The sequence below is a fragment of the Pristiophorus japonicus genome, chromosome 1 (genome assembly GCF_044704955.1).
Source record: "Pristiophorus japonicus isolate sPriJap1 chromosome 1, sPriJap1.hap1, whole genome shotgun sequence".
Lineage (NCBI taxonomy): Eukaryota > Metazoa > Chordata > Chondrichthyes > Pristiophoridae > Pristiophorus > Pristiophorus japonicus.
Genome location: NC_091977.1, coordinates 348,417,962 through 348,436,886, shown reverse-complemented (window position 1 = coordinate 348,436,886; position 18,925 = coordinate 348,417,962). Strand labels below are relative to the sequence as shown.

The window sequence follows — 18,925 nt, the reverse complement described above, 5'->3', positions numbered from 1 at the left end:
GAGAGAGAAACAAAGTTAATGTCTCAGGTCAAGATGCTGCCTGACCTGCTGAGCGTTTCCAGCATTTTCTGCTTTTATTTCAGATTTCCAGCATCCACTCACACAGGGAAGAGGAAGATGCAGAAGAGGAAGATGCAGAAGACGAGGAAGCGGAAGAAAGGATTCAACCCCGGGAACCCCTTTCTGACTGGGATATTCGGGATGGAATCACCTGCCTGTGGCCGCATGACCACAACCCCAATTCCATTTTCAGCATTTGTCCCACACCTTACCTTCCCTCTGTTACTGACCACCACAGTGTCTTCTGGGCCACAATGCTGAAATAAAAATCACCACAAAGCAAACTTTCCAATTCAACTTTATACATCTATCTATCCAACATGATATCAAGAAATCAACTACGCACCCTTGTGCATTCCTTTAGTGACTGTCTTGTGTGTGCCACCCTATCACAAACCATCTGTTTTTTCTTTTCTCCCATTCCCTCCTTTCACTGCCTCTGTACTTGCTTAAAACTTGTTATATATCTGTAATGTCTGTAGCTCCACACTGTGGACTCCTGTGTTACTGCAGCCAGTGCTGTTAATAATAAACAGACCAGGTCACCTGACAAGTGACTTCTGGAACCTGCTGCCATCTTAGGCTGTGTGTGTGCTGTGTGCTCTCTAGAAATATTACAAATGGCGGCGAGAATGGGATTAATCGGATAAAACAATGGTGAAATTTTTGTTGGTGAAGGATTCAGCCAGCAGACAGAGAGACTTTGGGAGCTTCTCTGTTTTGATTAACAGCTACAAATCTGAGGTAAATTACAAGTGCACTTGTTTGAATTGCCAGAGTCCAGAATGGCCGTGCCTATGGGAGTAATAGGGCATTTGGGGGAATTTCAACGTGACCGTGAAAGTTTCAAAGCGTATGTGGATTGGCTAGAAATATTTTTCACAGCAAATTATATCATCGAAATCCCCGATAATGAAGACAATAATCGGGCAGTGTTGGAACGAAAAAGGGCGATTTTCTTAACTGAGGCAGCACCCGAGTTGTATGAAACACTGATAAATTTGCTTGTGCCTGACAAGCCAAAGGATACAACTCTGAACCAGATTCTAACTAAGTTAGAGCAGCACTACAGCCTTGTGCCTTTAGAAATTGCTGAAAGTTAACGTTTCGGAATCTGAAAGCAGAAGGCTGAAGAAAATATCAGTGAGTACATTGTAGTATTAAAGAAGTTATCTATTCACTGTAATTTCAGAGACTTTCAGGGCTGAGCATTGCGTGACTGTTTTGTTTGTGGGATGAAAAATGATGCGATCAGAAGCAAGTTATTGACAACTCCTAACTTGACTTTTGATTTAGCTTATCAGACAGCTATGTCAATGAGCATGGCCGACCAATATTCCTGAGAATTTTATACTATTTTCAGTCTTCAGACAACCGAGGTGAATCGCCTACAGGTTCAAAGTAAAAGGCGGTGGGGGCCCAAAGTCACAGAAACTGGAAATGGTAACAGAGCATTGAAGTCCTGCTATCGGTGCCTGAGACAAAACATTGCTCAAAGTTGTCCATATGTGAAGGCAGAGTGTTTCTTCTGCAGGAAAATTAGGCATCTTGCGAAGGCATGCTGACTGAAGGGTAAACCAGCTTTCAAAGCTATGAGTAGAAATCCCCAGAGACTACATAGCATGGAAGAACAACAACAGTACGAGGAGATGTTAGAGATAAACATCATCAGGAGCACGAGGTTAACGGACAGCAATTCGAAAAGGATCATAATCCACATAGATGTTGCAGGATTCAAAATACCCATGGAAATCGATACTGGTGCATCCGTGAGTGTAGTACTGGAGTCGCTATACCTCGACAAATTGCGGGATTTCCCATTGGATAAATCCAAGAGCTGCGAGGCTACTCGGGAGAGAACATTCCTGTGGTAGGTCGTATCACTGTACCGATGAAATACAAGGATCAATTTCAGAGCTTGCCTCTAACAGAGTGGCAAGAGAGAAGCCTGCCTTACTAGGAAGAAATTGGTTGGGATCACTGAAGCTGGATTGGAGTGATATTTTTCGTGTTGAAATGAGATTTGCATCAAAGGATGATGTCATCAAGAATTATCTGAAGGTATTCTGCGAAACAGGTAGTCCAATCCAAGGCTTCAAGGCGAGTGTCAGGGTACAGAAGAATGCTAAATCGGTTTACTGCAAGCCACGTTCCGTACCATCTGCACTCAAGGAGAAAACTGAGCAAGAACTCAAAAGACTTGAGACTGAGAACATTATTTCTAAGATAGATCGATGTAATTGGGCTATACCCATTGTTGTTGTACCTAAGTCCGATGGTAAAGTAAGATTGTGTGGTGATTATAAGGTAACCATAAACCAGGTTCTAGAGGGTAATGTCCCCAATACATTGCCAAATGTAGAAGATTTGTTCACAACACTGATAGGTGGTCAGATCTTCTCAAAGTTGGATCTTACGAATGCCTACTTACAGCTTGAACTAGATAAGGAGTCCGAGTCATGCTTGACTATAAATACTCATCACGGCCTACATCAATTTAATAGGTTACCGTTTGGAGTGTCTTCCACCCCTGCCATATTCCAAGGGGTGATGAACCAGATTTTGCAAGGTATTGAAGGGGTAGTATGTTATTTAAATGACATACTAATTTCAGCACCAAATAGGCAAATTCATAATAACATATTGAATGAAGTCCTCAAACAGCTAGAGAAGCACAGAGTACGAGTGTCTGCTCGTAAGTGTGAGTTATTTCAAAACTCCATGGAGTACTTAGGGTACAGAGTAGACAAAGATGGTTTACATCCAACCAAGGGAAAGCTGGATGCAATCAGAAATGCACCCACTCCCAAGAATGTCACAAAACTTCGATCATTTTTAGCTCTTTTGAACTATTATGGGTAGTTCCTACCAAATTTGGCTACAGTATTACATCCACTGAATGAACTATTGAAAAAACAGGTCCATTGGAAGTGGTCAAAAAAATGCGATACAACATTCAAGGAGAGCAAAAGCAAATTGGTAGGGAGCACCATGTTAGTTCACTATGACATATCTAAGGCGATTAAGCTAGCATGTGATGCCTCTCCATATGGAGTTGGGGCAGTGATCTCTCATGTATTACGTAGTGGGGAGGAGAGACCAATTGTTTTTCCTTCATGCACTCTCAGTGTCAGTGAGAGTAATTATGCGCAAATCGAAAAGGAAGCTTTGGCATTCATTTTTGGGGTCACGATGTTCCACAAATACTTATATGGTCATAAGTTTACCATTGTTACGGACCATAAGCCCCTGACAGCAATCCTCCATCCAAAGTCCCCAGTTCCAACATGCAGCCCGAATGCAGAGATAGGCTTTGATTTTGTCAGCATATACATATAATATTGAATACAGACGATCAGTTGATCACAGTAATGCTGATGCTATGTCTAGATTGCCTTCCCCATCACAAATTACACCCAATAGGGAAGAAGTGTTCTATTTTTCATACATTGATGAACTGCCAGTCAGAGCTGAAGAGATTGGTAGAGCAACCAAACGTGACCCAGTTATGTCAAAAGCGTATGGTTATATTGCAAATGGATGGCCAAACCAGGAAATAGACAAAGATATTCATCCATTCTTCATTCGTAGGAATGAATTATCAGTCATTAAAGATTGTATCATGTGGGGTGCAAGAATGGTTATACCAAATAAATTCAGGTCCAAATTATTAGGAGACCTCCATGACCAGCACCTGGGAATGTGCTTGACCAAGAGTTTTGCACGTAGTTACTTATGGTGGACAGGTCTTGATAAAGACATAGAGTACATCATGAGTCAGTGTACGACATGTCAATCGGTAAGCAAGCAACCACCATCAGTACCATTATAGCCATGGAAATGGCCTCCCAGTGTGTGGCAAAGGCTACATATTGATTTTGCTGAGCTAGAAGGACAACAATTGTTTATTGTGATTGATAGCCATTCGAAGTGGGTCGAGATGTTTCCAATGTGGAAAATAACAACAAGTAAAACATTAGACATTTTACGAAGATTATTTTCTTCATTTGACCCTCCAGAAGAAATTGTTTCTGATAATGGAACACAATTTCATTCAGAAGAATTTGCACAGTTCACGAGTAAAACTGGTGTGAAACATACCAAGGTTCCACCATACCACCCTGCTTCAAATGGTGCAGCAGAGCGCACTTTACAAATTGTAAAACATACCCTCATCAAACAGATGCTGGATCCAAATCCAAAGAAACTACAGTTGTCATTGGACCACAAATTGGCTAATTTTCTAATTATGTATCGTAATACTCCTCATACAATTACTGGTAGAACACCAGCAGAGTTGTTTCTTAAGCGACAGCCACAAACCAGATTCTCGTTGTTAAAACCAAATTTGGCATAGTCCGTAGAAGAGACACAATTAAGACAGAAAGAGAATCATGATAGATGTAGAGTAAAAGAGAGAAGTGTGAAATTAAATCAGAAGGTGAGAGTGAAGAACCATCACCATAAATGGTTAAAGTGGTTACTTGGAAGAATGGTGAAGATATGTGGTCCTCGCACATATTTGGTCAAGCTGTTTGATCATGGACAGGTTAGGTTTGTTCACATTGATCATATTTTACCTACAGACATGGAAGTAGTTGAAGGTAGGAATGATTCAATTATTTCTGACTCATCAGATAGTTTTGATACACCAGTAGCATATCCTACATCCAATGTACTGGAAACAAATCCAAGAGAAAGTCAGAATTTAAGTCTGAGTCCGAGTCAGGCAAACAAACAGTCTGAAGTTAGAGAAAGTTCAATTGGAAATCAAGGGCATCCCCTGGAGGAAAACCTTCCTCTGGATCAGCCTTGAATGAGTTTAAATTCGATACCATGTTTGGAAGGTTCTGTTCGAAAGCAAAGGTATCCTCTTTGAAACAGAAAATAAGTGGTTAAGCTTGATTTGTAAATACGGCAAAAGTAAGTCCATATCTTTTGTTATGTATAACCATGCAAGTTATGTATGATGATTATTTGTTACAATAACTTCTTCATTAAGGAGGGAGAAGTGTAATGTCTATGGCTCCACAATATGGACTCCTGTGTTACTGCAGCCAATGTTGTTAATAATAAACAGACCAGGTCATCTGACAGGTGATTTCTGGAACCTTCTGCCATCTTAGGCTGTGTGTGTGCTGTGTGCTCTCTAGAAATATCACAATATCTAACTTTTTCCATTTCTGAAGGAAGGTCATTGACATGAAATGTTAACTCTGTTTTTCACTCAATAGATTCTGCCTGAGCTGCTGTGTATTTCCAGCATTTTCTGCTGTTATTTATTGTTGTTATGTTGATGATGCTACTATGTTCATTGTAAAGTACAAAAAAACAAGATCATATCCCTCTATTATTGTAAAGAGTGAACATGGAGTCGGTTGTTATAATCTCGCCCACACTTTGCTCTTGTAATTTTTTTTTTTTAATTCTCCATCTTACTCTCATTAAATTTCCCCTATGCAATTGCATTCTGTCAAGAAGGGCAATCATGCCACTAAGCTTCTACCAATGCTAGTTTTTAAATGGTTCCCTGAAGGTGGGCGACGATGGAATGGTTCTCCCTCTGAGCTTCCACCTTTCCCTGTGTGAAGGACCCGACCTTTGATCTGTGGTTCCGCTGACTGTACACCTGAAATTAGGAATTCAGTGGGGGAGAAATTCAACTCATGGATGTCTGATTTTCCAACGTAACATTGGTGTTAGACCTCTAATTTTTACGTTGTGATCTGCTGCGCTGAACTGTGCCAGAAATGTGCCAGAAATGTGCCGAATGCCATATTGGCTCGGGTGACTTTTCGTTGTCCAGGGCGCCCACCTGAAACAGGCGTTAGGATCCTTAAATATTCAATTTGAATGTGAAATTCAAGTTATAAATGAGTGGAGCTTGCGCCACATATCTCCACCCAGATGTATCAGGCGCAAAGCATTCTAACCAGCAAACCCTAAAGTGCCTGCTGTTGTGTCCTTACACACTACAGCAAATCAACACGAGGCACATACTGGAGACAAGGTCACTCTGTGACCTGTACCTTTATTCACAGGACCAAGAAGTGATGACCCCGTGTGGGACCTCCCTTTATATACCTGGATGACCAGGTGAGGAGTGTCTCCCACAAGTTCACCCCCTGTGGTCAAGGTGTGCATTTCTCAGGTGTATACAGTGTACAGTGTTGTTACATAAAGGTTACAGTTATGTGAAGGTTACAAACATGACATCACCTCCCCCCAACGTCTTTGGGTCAAAGATTGAGTCTTTCAGGCGATCGACGCTCTCTCGTAGAGCGCCACAGTTGGGGCTCTGGTTGTTGAGCCTTGGCATGCGCCTTTGTCACCTGTGGTGATTCCGGCTCGTCTGGGCTGGCCGCAGGGACTGTGCATGCTGCTGATGGTTCTTGTTGCTCGTTCTCTGGCAGTGGTGTGGGCAGCATCATGATGTTCCTCAGATTCCTCAGTGTCCATGCTGAACCTTTTTTTTTACTTGGTCCAGATGCTTGCGGCATATGTGCCCATTGTTGAGTCTGACCACTATGACCCTATTCCCCTCTTTACCAATTACAGTACCCTCGAGCCACTTGGGCCCCACAGCGTGATTAAGGACAAATACAGGGTCATCGATTTCTATCCATCTCCCCTTTGAGTTACGGTCGTGGCACTCATTTTGGGACTGGCGCTTTCCCTCAACAATGTCTGACAAGACTGGATGAATGAGGGACAGCCGAGTTTTAAGTGTACGTTTCATGAGGAGTTCCACTCCCGTGAGTGAGTGCGGTCTGGACCTGTAGGCCAGCAGGAGGCGCGATAGACGGTATTGAAGGGAGGCTCCTTGAATCCGAAGCATGCCTTGCTTTATGATTTGGACCGCACATTCCGCCTGGCCATTGGAAGCCAGCTTGAACGGCGCTGTCCTGACATGTTTGATGCCATTATCCGACATGAACTCCCGGAATTCATAGCTAGTGAAACACGGGCCGTTGTCGCTAACTAGGGTGTCCGGCAAGCCATGGGTCGCAAAGACCGCACGCAGACTCTCCACTGTGGTGGATGTCGTGCACGAATTCAATATGATGCACTCGATTCATTTCGAGTACGCATCAAAAACAATGAGGCACATTTTTCCCATGAACGGGCCCGCATAGTCTACGTGAATATGTGACCATGGCTTGGTGGGCCAGGGCCAAGGGCTGAGTGGGGCCTTCCTGGGGCATTGCCCAGCTGGGCACACGTTGTGCACCTGCGAACACAGCGTTCCAAGTCTGCATCAATTCCTGGCCACCATACATGTGACCGGGCAATGGCCTTCATTAGCACAATGCCTGGGTGCTCGCTGTGGAGTTCCCTGATGAATGCTTCCCTACCCTTCTGGGGCATGACTACCCGGCTGCCCCATAGTAGGCAGTTGGCTTGGATGGAGAGTTCATCCATCCGTCTGTGGAACGGTCTCACCTCTTCAAGGCATGCTCCGTGTGCAGGCGCCCAATCCCCAGTCAGGACACATTTCTTAATCAGAGATAAGAGGGGATCTCTGTTTGTCCAGGTTTTGATCTGGTGGGCTGTGATGGGGGAGCCTGCGCTGTCAAAGGCATCGACAGCCATGACCATCTCCGCGCTTTGCTCCGCTGCCCCCCCAGTGGTGGCCAGTGGAAGCCTGCTGAGCACATCAGCGCAATTTTCGGTGCCTGGCTGGTGCCGTATGGTGTAGTCATACGCAGCCAGCGTGAGAGCCCATCGCTGTATACGAGCTGACGCATTGGCATTGACAGCTTTGCTGTCGGACAACAGGGATGTTAATGCTGTCGGACAACAGGGATGTTAATGCCTTGTGATCTGTTTCTAACTCGAACCTTCTGCCAAAACGGTACTGGTGCATCTTTTTCACCCCGTAGACACATGCAAGTGCTTCCTTTTCAACCATCCCATACCCACTTTCTGCTTGGGAGAGCGACCTGGAGGCATAAGCCACAGGTTGAAGTTGGCCCTCATCATTACTCTGCTGCAACACGCATCCAACCCCATAGGATGATGCATCGCATGTCAAAACCAATTTCTTACAGGGGTCGTACAGGGTCAATAACTTATTAGAACAAAGCATGTTCTGCGCCCCATTCCTGACAGTCCCCCCAAAACCAATCGCATCCCTTACGCAGGAGCACGTGTAGCAGCTCCAACAATGTACTGAAGTTCGGCAGAAAGTTCCCGAAATAGTTCATTAGTCCCAGAAATGAACGCAGCTCCGATGTGTTGCCGGGCCTGGGTGCGCGACGGATCGCCTCTGTTTTTGATTTGGTAGGCCGGATCCCATCTGCGGCAACCCACCTGCCCAAAAACTCGACCCCTGGGGCCAAAAACACACACTTGGACTTCTTTAGTCGCAGGTCTACCCGGTCCAGTCGGCGTAGCACCTCCTTCAGTTTGTGGAGGTGTTCCTCAGTGTCTCGACCCGTGATAAGAATGTCGTCCTGAAATACGATTGTTCCAGGGATGGATTTGAGCAGGCTTTCCATGTTCCTCTGAAAGATAGCGGCTGCTGAACGAATGCCAAACAGACACCTGTTGAAGACAAACAGCCCCTTGTGCGTGGTAATGGTGGTCAATAGCTTGGATTCTTCGGCCAGTTCCTGGGTCATGTAGGCCGAAGTGAGGTCCAACTTGGTGAACAGCTTGCCGCCTGCCAGCATGGCAAAAAGATCCTCCGCTCTCGGAAGCGGGTATTGGTCCTGAAGGGACATTCGGTTGATGGTGGCCTTGTAGTCGCCACAGATCCTGACTGAGCCATCCGTTTTTAGAACAGGGACGATGGGGCTTGCCCAGTCGCTGAATTCGACGGGCGAAATTATGCCCTCTCTTAGCAACCTGTCCAACTCACTCTCAATTTTCTCCTGCATCACATACGGCACAGCTCTGGCTTTGAGGTGCACTGGTGTGGCGCCCAGGGTGATGCGTATCACTACTTTGGTGCCTTTGAAAGTCCCGACCCCTGGTTGAAATAATGACTCAAACTTTTGTAGGACCTATGAGCATGAACTTCGCTCCACAGATGAAATGGCGTGCACATCCCCCATTTCCAGTTCATCTCGGCTAGCCAGCTCCTCCCCAAAAGCGCGGGACCATTTTCCGGGACAATCCAGAGTGGCAGCTGGTTCTGAGATCCATTATGTGTGACCACCAACATTGCACTGCCGAGCACTGGAATGATCTCTTTGGTGTACGTCCGTAATTGCATGTCAATGCGTTCAAGTTTGGGTCTCTAGCTCTGAGTGGCCACAGTTTCTTGAATTGTTGGACACTCATAAGTGACTGGCTGGCTCCATGCGTACCGGAATGCCGCTTAACAGTACTCTCATCATCTTAGGTGGCATTCTTGTGTATGAACTGTGGATGTTTGCCACCTGAATCCGCTGAACTTCAGCGTCCATTGCTGTGTCCCAGGCATACCCCTGCCTTGCAGACTCCTCTTGTGGTTCATCCACTTCGTAAACCAGCCTCACTGTGGGCTTCCTGCACATCCTGGCTAAATGTCCACTCAAGTTACAATTTCTGCAGATGAATTGTTGAAACCGGCAGGTCTCCGCACCTCCAGCATGAGCTGAGATTGTTGTGAACAAAAGAGCTGTTACCAGGCATTCCTCTCTGATTGTCTCTTTGATTACTCTTAAGCACTCTGTTTGTGAGTGTCAATGGTCCCATCCCGGGATGTAGTGTCCCTTGTGATGGTGTAAATGTCCGTTCAAACTGTCATTGTCTCTGTTGCGGGCCCACCCTAGAGTCTGTTACTGCCTGGTTGGTGTTGAATTGCCCTTGCCTGCCTGCGGGGTTCTGAGTCGCGTTTACCATGTTAACTCCCTGCTCCATTGTCACGTTGGAGCAGAGTTGCGCGCGTATATTATCTTGGTTTCCTCCTCCCCCGCATGAAGGTTTGAGCCATCAACGCCGCTGCTTCCAAGGTTAAGTCCTTGGTCTCAATTAGCTTCCTAAAAATCCCGGCATGACCAATGCCCTCAATGAAGAAATCCTGTAACATCTCCCCCTGCAGGCGCCTGTGAACTTACAGAGGCTGGCCAAGCGCCGAAGGTCTGCAACAAAGTTCGGTATGCTCTGCCCTTCCCGACGTCGGTGCGTATAGAATTGGTGTCGGGCCATGTGTATACTACTCGCCGGTTTGAGGTGCTCACCGATCAGTTTGCTGAGCTCCTCGAAGGTCTTGTCCGCCGGCTTCTCGGGTGCGAGCAGGTCTTTCATCAGCGCGTACGTCTTAGGTCCACAGCTGGTCAGTAGATGCGCCCTTCGCTTGTTAGCCCGTGCCACTCCCAGCCAGTCCTTCATGACGAAACGCTGCTGGAGCCTCTCAACGAAATCGTCCCAGTCCTCACCAACACAGTACCGTTCCTCCGTGCTACCGGTGGCTATACTCTTGAGTCGTTGATTCCCGTTTCTCATCGTCAAATGTTGTGTCCTTACACACTACAGCAAATCAACACGAGGCACATGCTGGAGACAAGGTCACTCTGTGACCTGTACCTTTATTCACAGGACCAAGAAGTGATGACCCTGCGTGGGACCTCCCTTTATATACCTGGATGACCAGGTAAGGAGTGTCTCCCACAAGTTCACCCCCTGTAGTCAATGTGTGCATTTCTCAGGTGTATACAGTGTACAGTGTTGTTACATAAAGGTTACAGTTATGTGAAGGTTACAAACATGACACCCGCTGGAGGCCACTCAAAAAGAGTCCCAGGAAATTTTCAGTTTCAGCAGAAGGGCTCCCCTTAGGCTTACAAAAACACTCTGGCCCATTGCTAGAGCATTCAAGGCCCCACCTCAGGGAATCACCAACCCGCCCAGACCTGACCTGCCGACCGGCTCAACATAGGAGCTAGCCAAACTCCCACTTTCCTCGAATAGCAAGCTACAGCAGAAGGCCCATTTGTCACCCGCAGTTTGGCAGTACCATTTGAACGAGGCCTAAAGTGCAGTTTTGGGCGCAGGTAGAATTTCTCGGCCAATGTGTGGAGAATGGTGGCCGTGTTTTTGTGACATAAGAACATCAGAGCTCCAACATATTAACCCAACACATCAACTACTAGCTGGCGGTACGGCCTAATGTTCTGTGTTAGAAAAACAGCCGATAATTAATAAATGTGCTATATAGTGGTAAAAGTGAGTGGAAAGTTGCACAGTGAATTCAAAGTTAATTTAATCAAACTAAACAAAAAAAACTGCAATGCAAGTTATATATAATGGAGCGTAAACCTAGTTTCATACATTTGGTAACTCTCAAGGGTCTTTTAGTGAAATGATTAAAAGCTTCCCAAAGACTTCAGTGTATTATTAAAATGTGCTTGTGCCCTTCTGAGCACTAAATTCCCTGACAGCTTACAAATATGCACTCATTTTTTTTATCTGTGAAAAGAGTGGTCTGTAAATTTTTAATATGAAATAATATTAAGCAGCATTGGCAAAATCCACAGAACTGAAAAGCCTCCCTTAGTTTGTTGTATTATTAAGCAAAATATCTGAAATAACATTTAATTTGCTTTTCCACATTATGGCCAAAGCAATGCGAGATAACTGTGAGGTGTATTGAATAGTTTCAGTAATTATGGACTAATTCCACCTTTAAGATGCTAAAATATATGTTGCTAATAATTAACATAAATTCAAGGCATTTAAGCTTTTCAGCAAAAATGCATAATTGATGCTGCTGAAATTGGAGCATGTCCTGCAAGTCCCACAGAAAGTTGTTGAATACCACAGAAAGTTGTTGAAGCCAATTCACTAAATATATTCAAAAAGGAGTTAGATGAAGTCCTTACTATTAGGGGGATCAAGGGGTATGGTGAGAAAGCAGGAATGAGGTACTGAAGTTGCATGTTCAGCCATGAACTCATTGAATGGTGGTGCAGGCTAGAAGGGCCGAATGGCCTACTCCTGCATCTATTTTCTATGTTTCTATGTTTCTAAGTCAAGGTCTTACATAAGCTATAAACCTGCTTTGGCCTTGGGCCACCAAAGACGTGCAATAATTCAGAGTCAAAGTAGTTTGTAGGTTTTGACAGGTCAGGTTACTACAGTGTGTTAGTACGTGAATTCCTTTTGTTGTCAAAGCTATGGGGCCTGACACGTGACCTCCTTTGGACAAAAAAATACAACTAAAGCCACGAGCTTCTATACAAGAGTAACAGAATAAGCATTCAAACTCACACAACACTGGGACAAAGGGAAAAGAAAGAATAGAAATGTTAAGAATGCAATACAAACCAGACTTCTCATCACATATTTGAGTTCTTTAAATACATCTTCAACTTGTTGGCAGTCTCAAGGCTACTGTGATGTTAGAATTGAATTTATTACAAATACCACAGGTATTTATTTGGGAAGTTTATGTTTATAGTTGGAAATGACACAATTGATGAGGCACAATTGTAAAAGTCATGCACAGGGTAACAAATTTTGGCTTTTAAAAGGAGATCCTGGTGTGAAATCCATATTGAAACTGTTATGTATTCAACTGTGATTGTAATCCATGTATAAACTGACCTCAGTTGTACACTGTGAGAATACTGACCACTAGGTGGTGAACTTCTGGGAGACACTCCTTACCTGGACTTTCAGGTATAAAAGACGAAGCTTCATCACTTCAGTGCTGGCTAATAAAGGTTACTGGTCACAAAGTGACCTTCTCTCAAGTATGGGCCTCGTGTGCATTTATACTGTATAGTAAGGACATATTATTGGCGACGAGAAACTGGGATTTAAACCACGCGAGCATGGCCACTAGCAACACAGACGAGAGGTACTGTGGTGGTGATGATTGGGATGATTTTATTGAATGACGACAGCAAAGTTTCGTCACCAATAAATGGGTGGGACAGGATTCGGCCGACAAACGCAGGGCTCATCTCCTGACGGTTTGTGGATCCAGAATGTACTCCCTGATGAAGGACCTTCTAGCGCCAGAGAAGCCGGCAGACAAAACTTTTGAAGAGCTCAGTAAGTTGATCGGAGAACACTTTAAACCGGCGAGCAGCATGCACATGGCGAGACACCAGTTTTACAAACACCGGCGTCGAGAAGGGCAAAGCGTTCCAGATTTCGTGGCAGACCTCCGGCGACTGGCGAGCCTATGTAAGTTCCCAGATGCATGCAGAGCAGAGATGCTGCGAGACTTTTTTATTGGGCACGCTGGGGTTTTCAGGAAACTGATTGAGACTAAAGATTTGACCTTGGAAGCGGCGGCTCTGATAGCCCAGACATTTATCTCAAGGGAAGAAGAGACCAGAATGATGTTTGACAAAAATCTTGGTTTAAATGTAGCAAATGGACAGGGAGTCAACATTGTTAACGCGGGACACAGTTCTCCAGGCAGGCAGGGTGAATCGGACATGCCCGAGCATGTAGTCGAACCCAAAGGGGGAATTCAACAGAGACAATGGCTAGCTGAATGGCGATTCATGCCATCGCAAGGGACAATGCGGCCAGTAATGGGGCCATCAACACCTGTCAATGGTGCTCTTAAGGACAGTTACAGAGACAGTCAGAGACGATCGACTGGTAATGGACCTTTTGTTTCCAACAACGACTCATGTTGGAGGTGTGGAGGCAAACACACAGCCAGAGCTTGCAGGTATTAGTAATATACCTGCAGAAACTGTAACGTCAGCGGTCACTTGGCGCATATGTGCAGGAAGCCTGTAGCCAGTTTGATATACGAGAAGGATGGGCCCGATGTAAGCCCTACGAGGCCAAATGGACACTGGGGGAAATCGCTGGAAGCTGAAGTTCAGCGAGTTCATGTGGAGCACATATACAATTCATACACCAGGACGCCACCGATAATGATGAAAGTGCTTGCTCCTCAATGGCATCCCAGTATCAATGGAGCTAGACACGGGGGCCAGCCAGTCCCTGATGAGTATCAAACAGTTCGACAAGTTGTGGGTGTCCAAGACCAGGAGGCCAAAATTATTACCGATTGACGCACAGCTACTGACATATACAAAGGAGATCATTCCGGTGTTGGGCAGCACCACGGTAGTCGTGACCCACAAAGATTCGGAGAACAGCTTGCCACTCTGGATTGTCCCGGGGGACGGTCCCACACTGCTGGGGAGGAGTTGGCTTGCTGTCATGAACTGGAAATGGGGCGATGTCAATGCAACTTCTTCTGTGGAGCGAATATCATGCTCACAGGTCCTGGACAAATTTGACTCACTATTTCAACCCGGCAATTGGCACTTTCATGGGGACCAAGGTAGTGATTCACATAAATCCAGACGCCAGGTCAGTACACCACAAGGCCAGAGCGGTGCCGTACGTGATGCGGGAAAAGATAGAAGGCGAATTGGACCGCCTGCTGAGGGAAGGCATCATCTCGGGTCGAATTCAGTGACTGGGCGAGCCCGATTGTGCCAGTGCTCAAGGCGGATGGGTCGGTCAGGATATGTGGCGATTACAAGGCCACCATCAATCGGGTGTCACTCCAAGACCAGTACCCGCTACCGAGAGCAGAGGACCTCTTTGCGACGCTATCCGGTGGCAAACTTTTTTCAAAATTGGACCTGACATCAGCTTACATGACCCAGGAGCTGGTGAGTGAGTCGATGAAGCTGACCACCATCACAACACACAAAGGGTTGTTTGAGTACAACAGATGTCCGTTTGGGATTCGCTCGGCTGCCGCAATCTTTCAACGAAATATGGAAAGCCTCCTCAAGTCGATTCCAAGGACAGTGGTTTTTCAAGACGACATCCTCATCATGGGGGTTGTGATACTGAAGAACACCTCCGCAACCTGGAGGAGGTGCTACGCAGACTGGACCGGGTAGGTCTGCAACTGAAAAAGGCGAAGTGCGTCTTCCTAGCTCCAGAGGTAGAATTCTTGGGGATGAGGGTAGCAGCAGACGGGATCAGACCAACTGCGTCCAAAATAGAAGCAATCCAGAGAGCACCCAGACCCCGTAACATGACGGAGCTGCGTTCGTTCCTGGGACTCCTGAACTATTTTGGTAACTTTCTTCCCAAATTGAGCACGTTGTTAGAACCGCTTCACATGCTCCTACGCAAAGGTCGGAATGGGTCTGGGGGGACAGCCAGGAAAGGGCTTTTGATAGAGCACGAAATTTGTTATGCTCCAACAATCTGTTAATGCTATATGACCCATGTAAGAAACTTGTTTTAATGGGTGATGCGTCGTCCTATGGGGTCGGGTGTGTGTTGCAGCATGTTAATGTCAAGGGTCAGTTACAGCCGATAGCTTATGCCCCCAGAAGTCTGTCCCAGACAGAACAGGGCTACGGGATGGTAGAAAAGGAAGCGCTTGCATGTGTATATGCAGTAAAAGAAATGCACCAGTACCTGTTTGGCAGGAAATTTGAGCTGGAGACAGATCACAAACCCCTAACGTCCCTTTTGGCCAACAACAAGGCCATAAATGCAAACGCATCGGCCCGCATACAGAGGTGGGCACTCATGTTAGCCGCCTATGACTATACAATTCGGCACAGACCGGGCACTGAAAACTGCGCCGATGTACTCAGCAGGCTCCCACTAGCCACCACCGAGGGGGCAACCAAGCATGTTGCTGAGATGGTCATGGCTGTTGAAGCTTTCGAAAGCGAAGGCTCACCCGTGACAGCCCGTCAGATCAAAGTCTGGGGACGCTACTGTCTTTAGTCAAGAAATGTGTCCTGAATGGGACTGGGCAGGCACGTACGGGGCATGCCTTGAGGAATTCAAACCATTTCACAGGCGCAAGGATGTACTCTTGATTCAAGCCGATTGCCTACTGTGGGGAAACCGAGTAGTCATGCCCCAGATGGGCAGAGAGGTGTTTATCAGAGAACTCCACAATGAGAAACCAGGCATTGTCATGATGAAGGCAATTGCCAGGTCACACGTTTGGTGGTCAGGGATAGATGCAGACCTGGAACTTCGTGTTCGCAGGTGCAACACGTGTGCCCAGCTGGGCAATACACCCAGGGAAGCCCCCCTTAGCCCCTGGTCCTGGCCCGCCAAGCCATGGTCACGCATCCATGTGGACTACACAGGTCCTTTCATGGGAAAAATGTTTTTGGTTGTAGTAGACGCCTACTCCAAATGGATCGAGTGTGACAGTCTCAATTCAAGCACATCCTCTGCCACGGTAGAAAGTCTACGAGCAATGTTCGCTGCCCATGGTCTACCGGACGTCTTGGTCAGCGACAATGGCCTGTGCTTTACAAGCATTGAATTCCAGGACTTCATGGCAGGAAATGGTATCAACCATGTCAGAACGGCACCGTTCACGCCGGCCTCAAACGGCCAGGCGGAACGAGCAGTGCAGATAATCAAACAGGGGATGCTCAGAATCCAAGGGGGTTCCCTACAAAGCCGCTTATCACGCCTCCTGTTGGCCAGTAGATCTCGACCACACTCGCTCACAGGGGTTCCACCCGCAGAGCTGCTAATGAAAAGGACGCTCAAAACCAGGTTATCCCTTATACACCCCACCATGAAAGAAATTGTTGAGAGCAGGCGCCAGTCACAATGTAACTACCATGACGGGAATGCGTGGGCGCGATGTATTGATGTCAATGACCCTGTCTTTGTCCTCAACTACGCTGCAGGGCCCAAATGGCTCGCAGGCACTGTGATTGCCAAAGAGGGGAATAGGATTCTGGTAGTTAAACTCACCAATAGACAAATCTGCCGCAAACACATGGATCAAACAAAAAGGAGGTTCAGCAACCCCATAGAAGAAGCAGAGGAAGAACACGATGTAGAGTTCACTCCACCACAGGTGACCGAACAGCGGAACCAAGTGGAGGAGAGCCCAGTCACTGTGGGCAGTCCGGACAGGCCTGAGGCACTGCAAACAGCAGACACTCAGGCCAGCGCCCAACAACCAGAGCCCCAACTCAGGCGCTCTACAAGGGAGCGTAAACCACCAGAGAGACTTAACCTGTGATCCCAATAAGACTTTGGGGGGGAGGTGATGTCATGTATTCAACTGTCATTGTAATCCATGTATAAACTGACCTAAGTTGTACACCGTGAGAACACTGATCTCTAGGTGGTGAATTTGTGGGAGGCACTCCTAACCTGGACTTTCAGGTATAAAAGGGGAAGCTCCACCACCTTCATCACTTCAGTGCTGGCTAATAAAGGTTACTGGTCACAGAGTGATCTTCTCTCAAGTATGGGCCTCGTGTGCATTTATACTGTATAGTAAGGACATATTAGAAACCACAGTTACATTTAAATGCTTTTACAACGGGCTGCAGACTAATGCCATTGCTGTTGTTTTTTCAGCTGGTTAACAACCCTTTGGCAAGTCAAGCAGCAGCAATGGGTTCCATAGCTGGCTCCCAGGCCTTCAGCACTGCTCTCTCCAGCCTTCAAGGGATGACTTCTCAGCTAGTCACTAATGCACAAGGCCAGGTGAGTCTAGGTATTTTGAATTCTTAGTAATGCATAAAAAACAGTCTTGGCTATGTAAAACAATCTTTGAAACATACTCAACTTGATGGATTAAAACTCAACATAATTTCATAGCAGAGCCAAAGGAACAAAAAAAAATTATGTCAATATTACAGGGAATCTATTTTGGAGAGGGTAAATTGTTAAATATCCAAGTTGATTTATTTTGTGATCATTAGATATAACGAATATAAAAAGATAATGTTTAATATTAAGATTTTGGCATATTTTTTGTTGGTGCTTATTACAGTATCGCCACATTGAGACAATATTGACGTATACACACACATAGTATCCTTTGAGAAAAATCTAATATAAGCAAAGATATACCTTGAGCAACAGTAAATTGCTGACCTTGTCATATTTATTGGGCAGATTCAGAATTGTTCCATCAGTACTCAGAGAGTTGAACGATGAACCTTGTCATCCTGGAGCCTGATCTAATGAATCATCCTATCTCAGGTGCACACAACAGATATTATAGGAAGATTGTCTCAACAACATGCTGGCCACACTATCCCTTTATTATCTCAACCTTTATTCTGTATTAATTTCTATTTGGAAGCTCCTTAAAAGTGATGTTTCTGTTTATGCATGTTCTGTTTAAAATGATTCAGCAGCAATCTGTAGGCTTTAAAGCTGTGGCTGACGAGTTTTAAGTTTATAAGGTACTAAATGTGATAACAATCATTTAGGATGACATATTTTGCAGGTTTTATGCTTGTTTTCAGAAGGCAAGCCCAACCCTGAATTGTTGATCAGTAAGTGTTGGAGTACCATCTCCTGACTGGATGAAGCACTGGTAGCTCTATTCCACAGCACTTGGGTGGAAGAGGAGCGGCATTTATTGTGGCAGATATTTCATTACAGCCCTCAAACCTTGCTCCGACAGATTGCTCTCTGCCATTGCTGGTACAACTGACTGAAGACACAAAAAAATTAAATTCTCCTGATCTGCACCTACACAATTCCTGTTATGAAGAATTTAATATCAGCTAGATATATAAGAACATAAGAACATAAGAAATAGGAACAGGAATAGGCCATACAGCCCCTCGAGCTGCTCCGCCATTCTTTTAAGAAACTGTCTATTTCTGTCTTAAATTTATTCAATGTCCAGCTTCCACAACTCTCTGAGGCAGCATAGAGTTGCCAGATACTGGGCTAAGGTTGCTAGATACTAAGCTAGGGTTGCCAAATACTGGGCTATAGTTTCCAGGTACTGGGCTAAAAGTGCCAGATACTGGGCCGGAGTTGCCAGAGACTGGGCTAGGGTTGCCAGATACTGAGCAAGAGTTGCCAAATACTGGGCTAGATTTGCCAGATACTGGGCTAGGGTTGCAAGATAGTGGACTAAATGTGCCAGATACTATGCTAGGTTTGCCAGATTCTGGGCATACTACATAGAATT

The 18,925-nt window shown here is 45.7% G+C and overlaps 1 protein-coding gene across 1 annotated transcript in view; it reads left to right on the top strand.

Annotated features, from left to right (window-relative positions):
* pou6f2 (POU class 6 homeobox 2) overlaps positions 1-18,925 on the top strand; it is an 868,195-nt gene that overhangs the window by 733,599 nt on the left and 115,671 nt on the right. Inside the window, exon 6 of the mRNA XM_070874822.1 lies at positions 17,347-17,475. Within this exon, the coding sequence (XP_070730923.1) occupies positions 17,347-17,475 (129 nt within the window). The remainder of the gene's footprint in view (positions 1-17,346; positions 17,476-18,925) is intronic.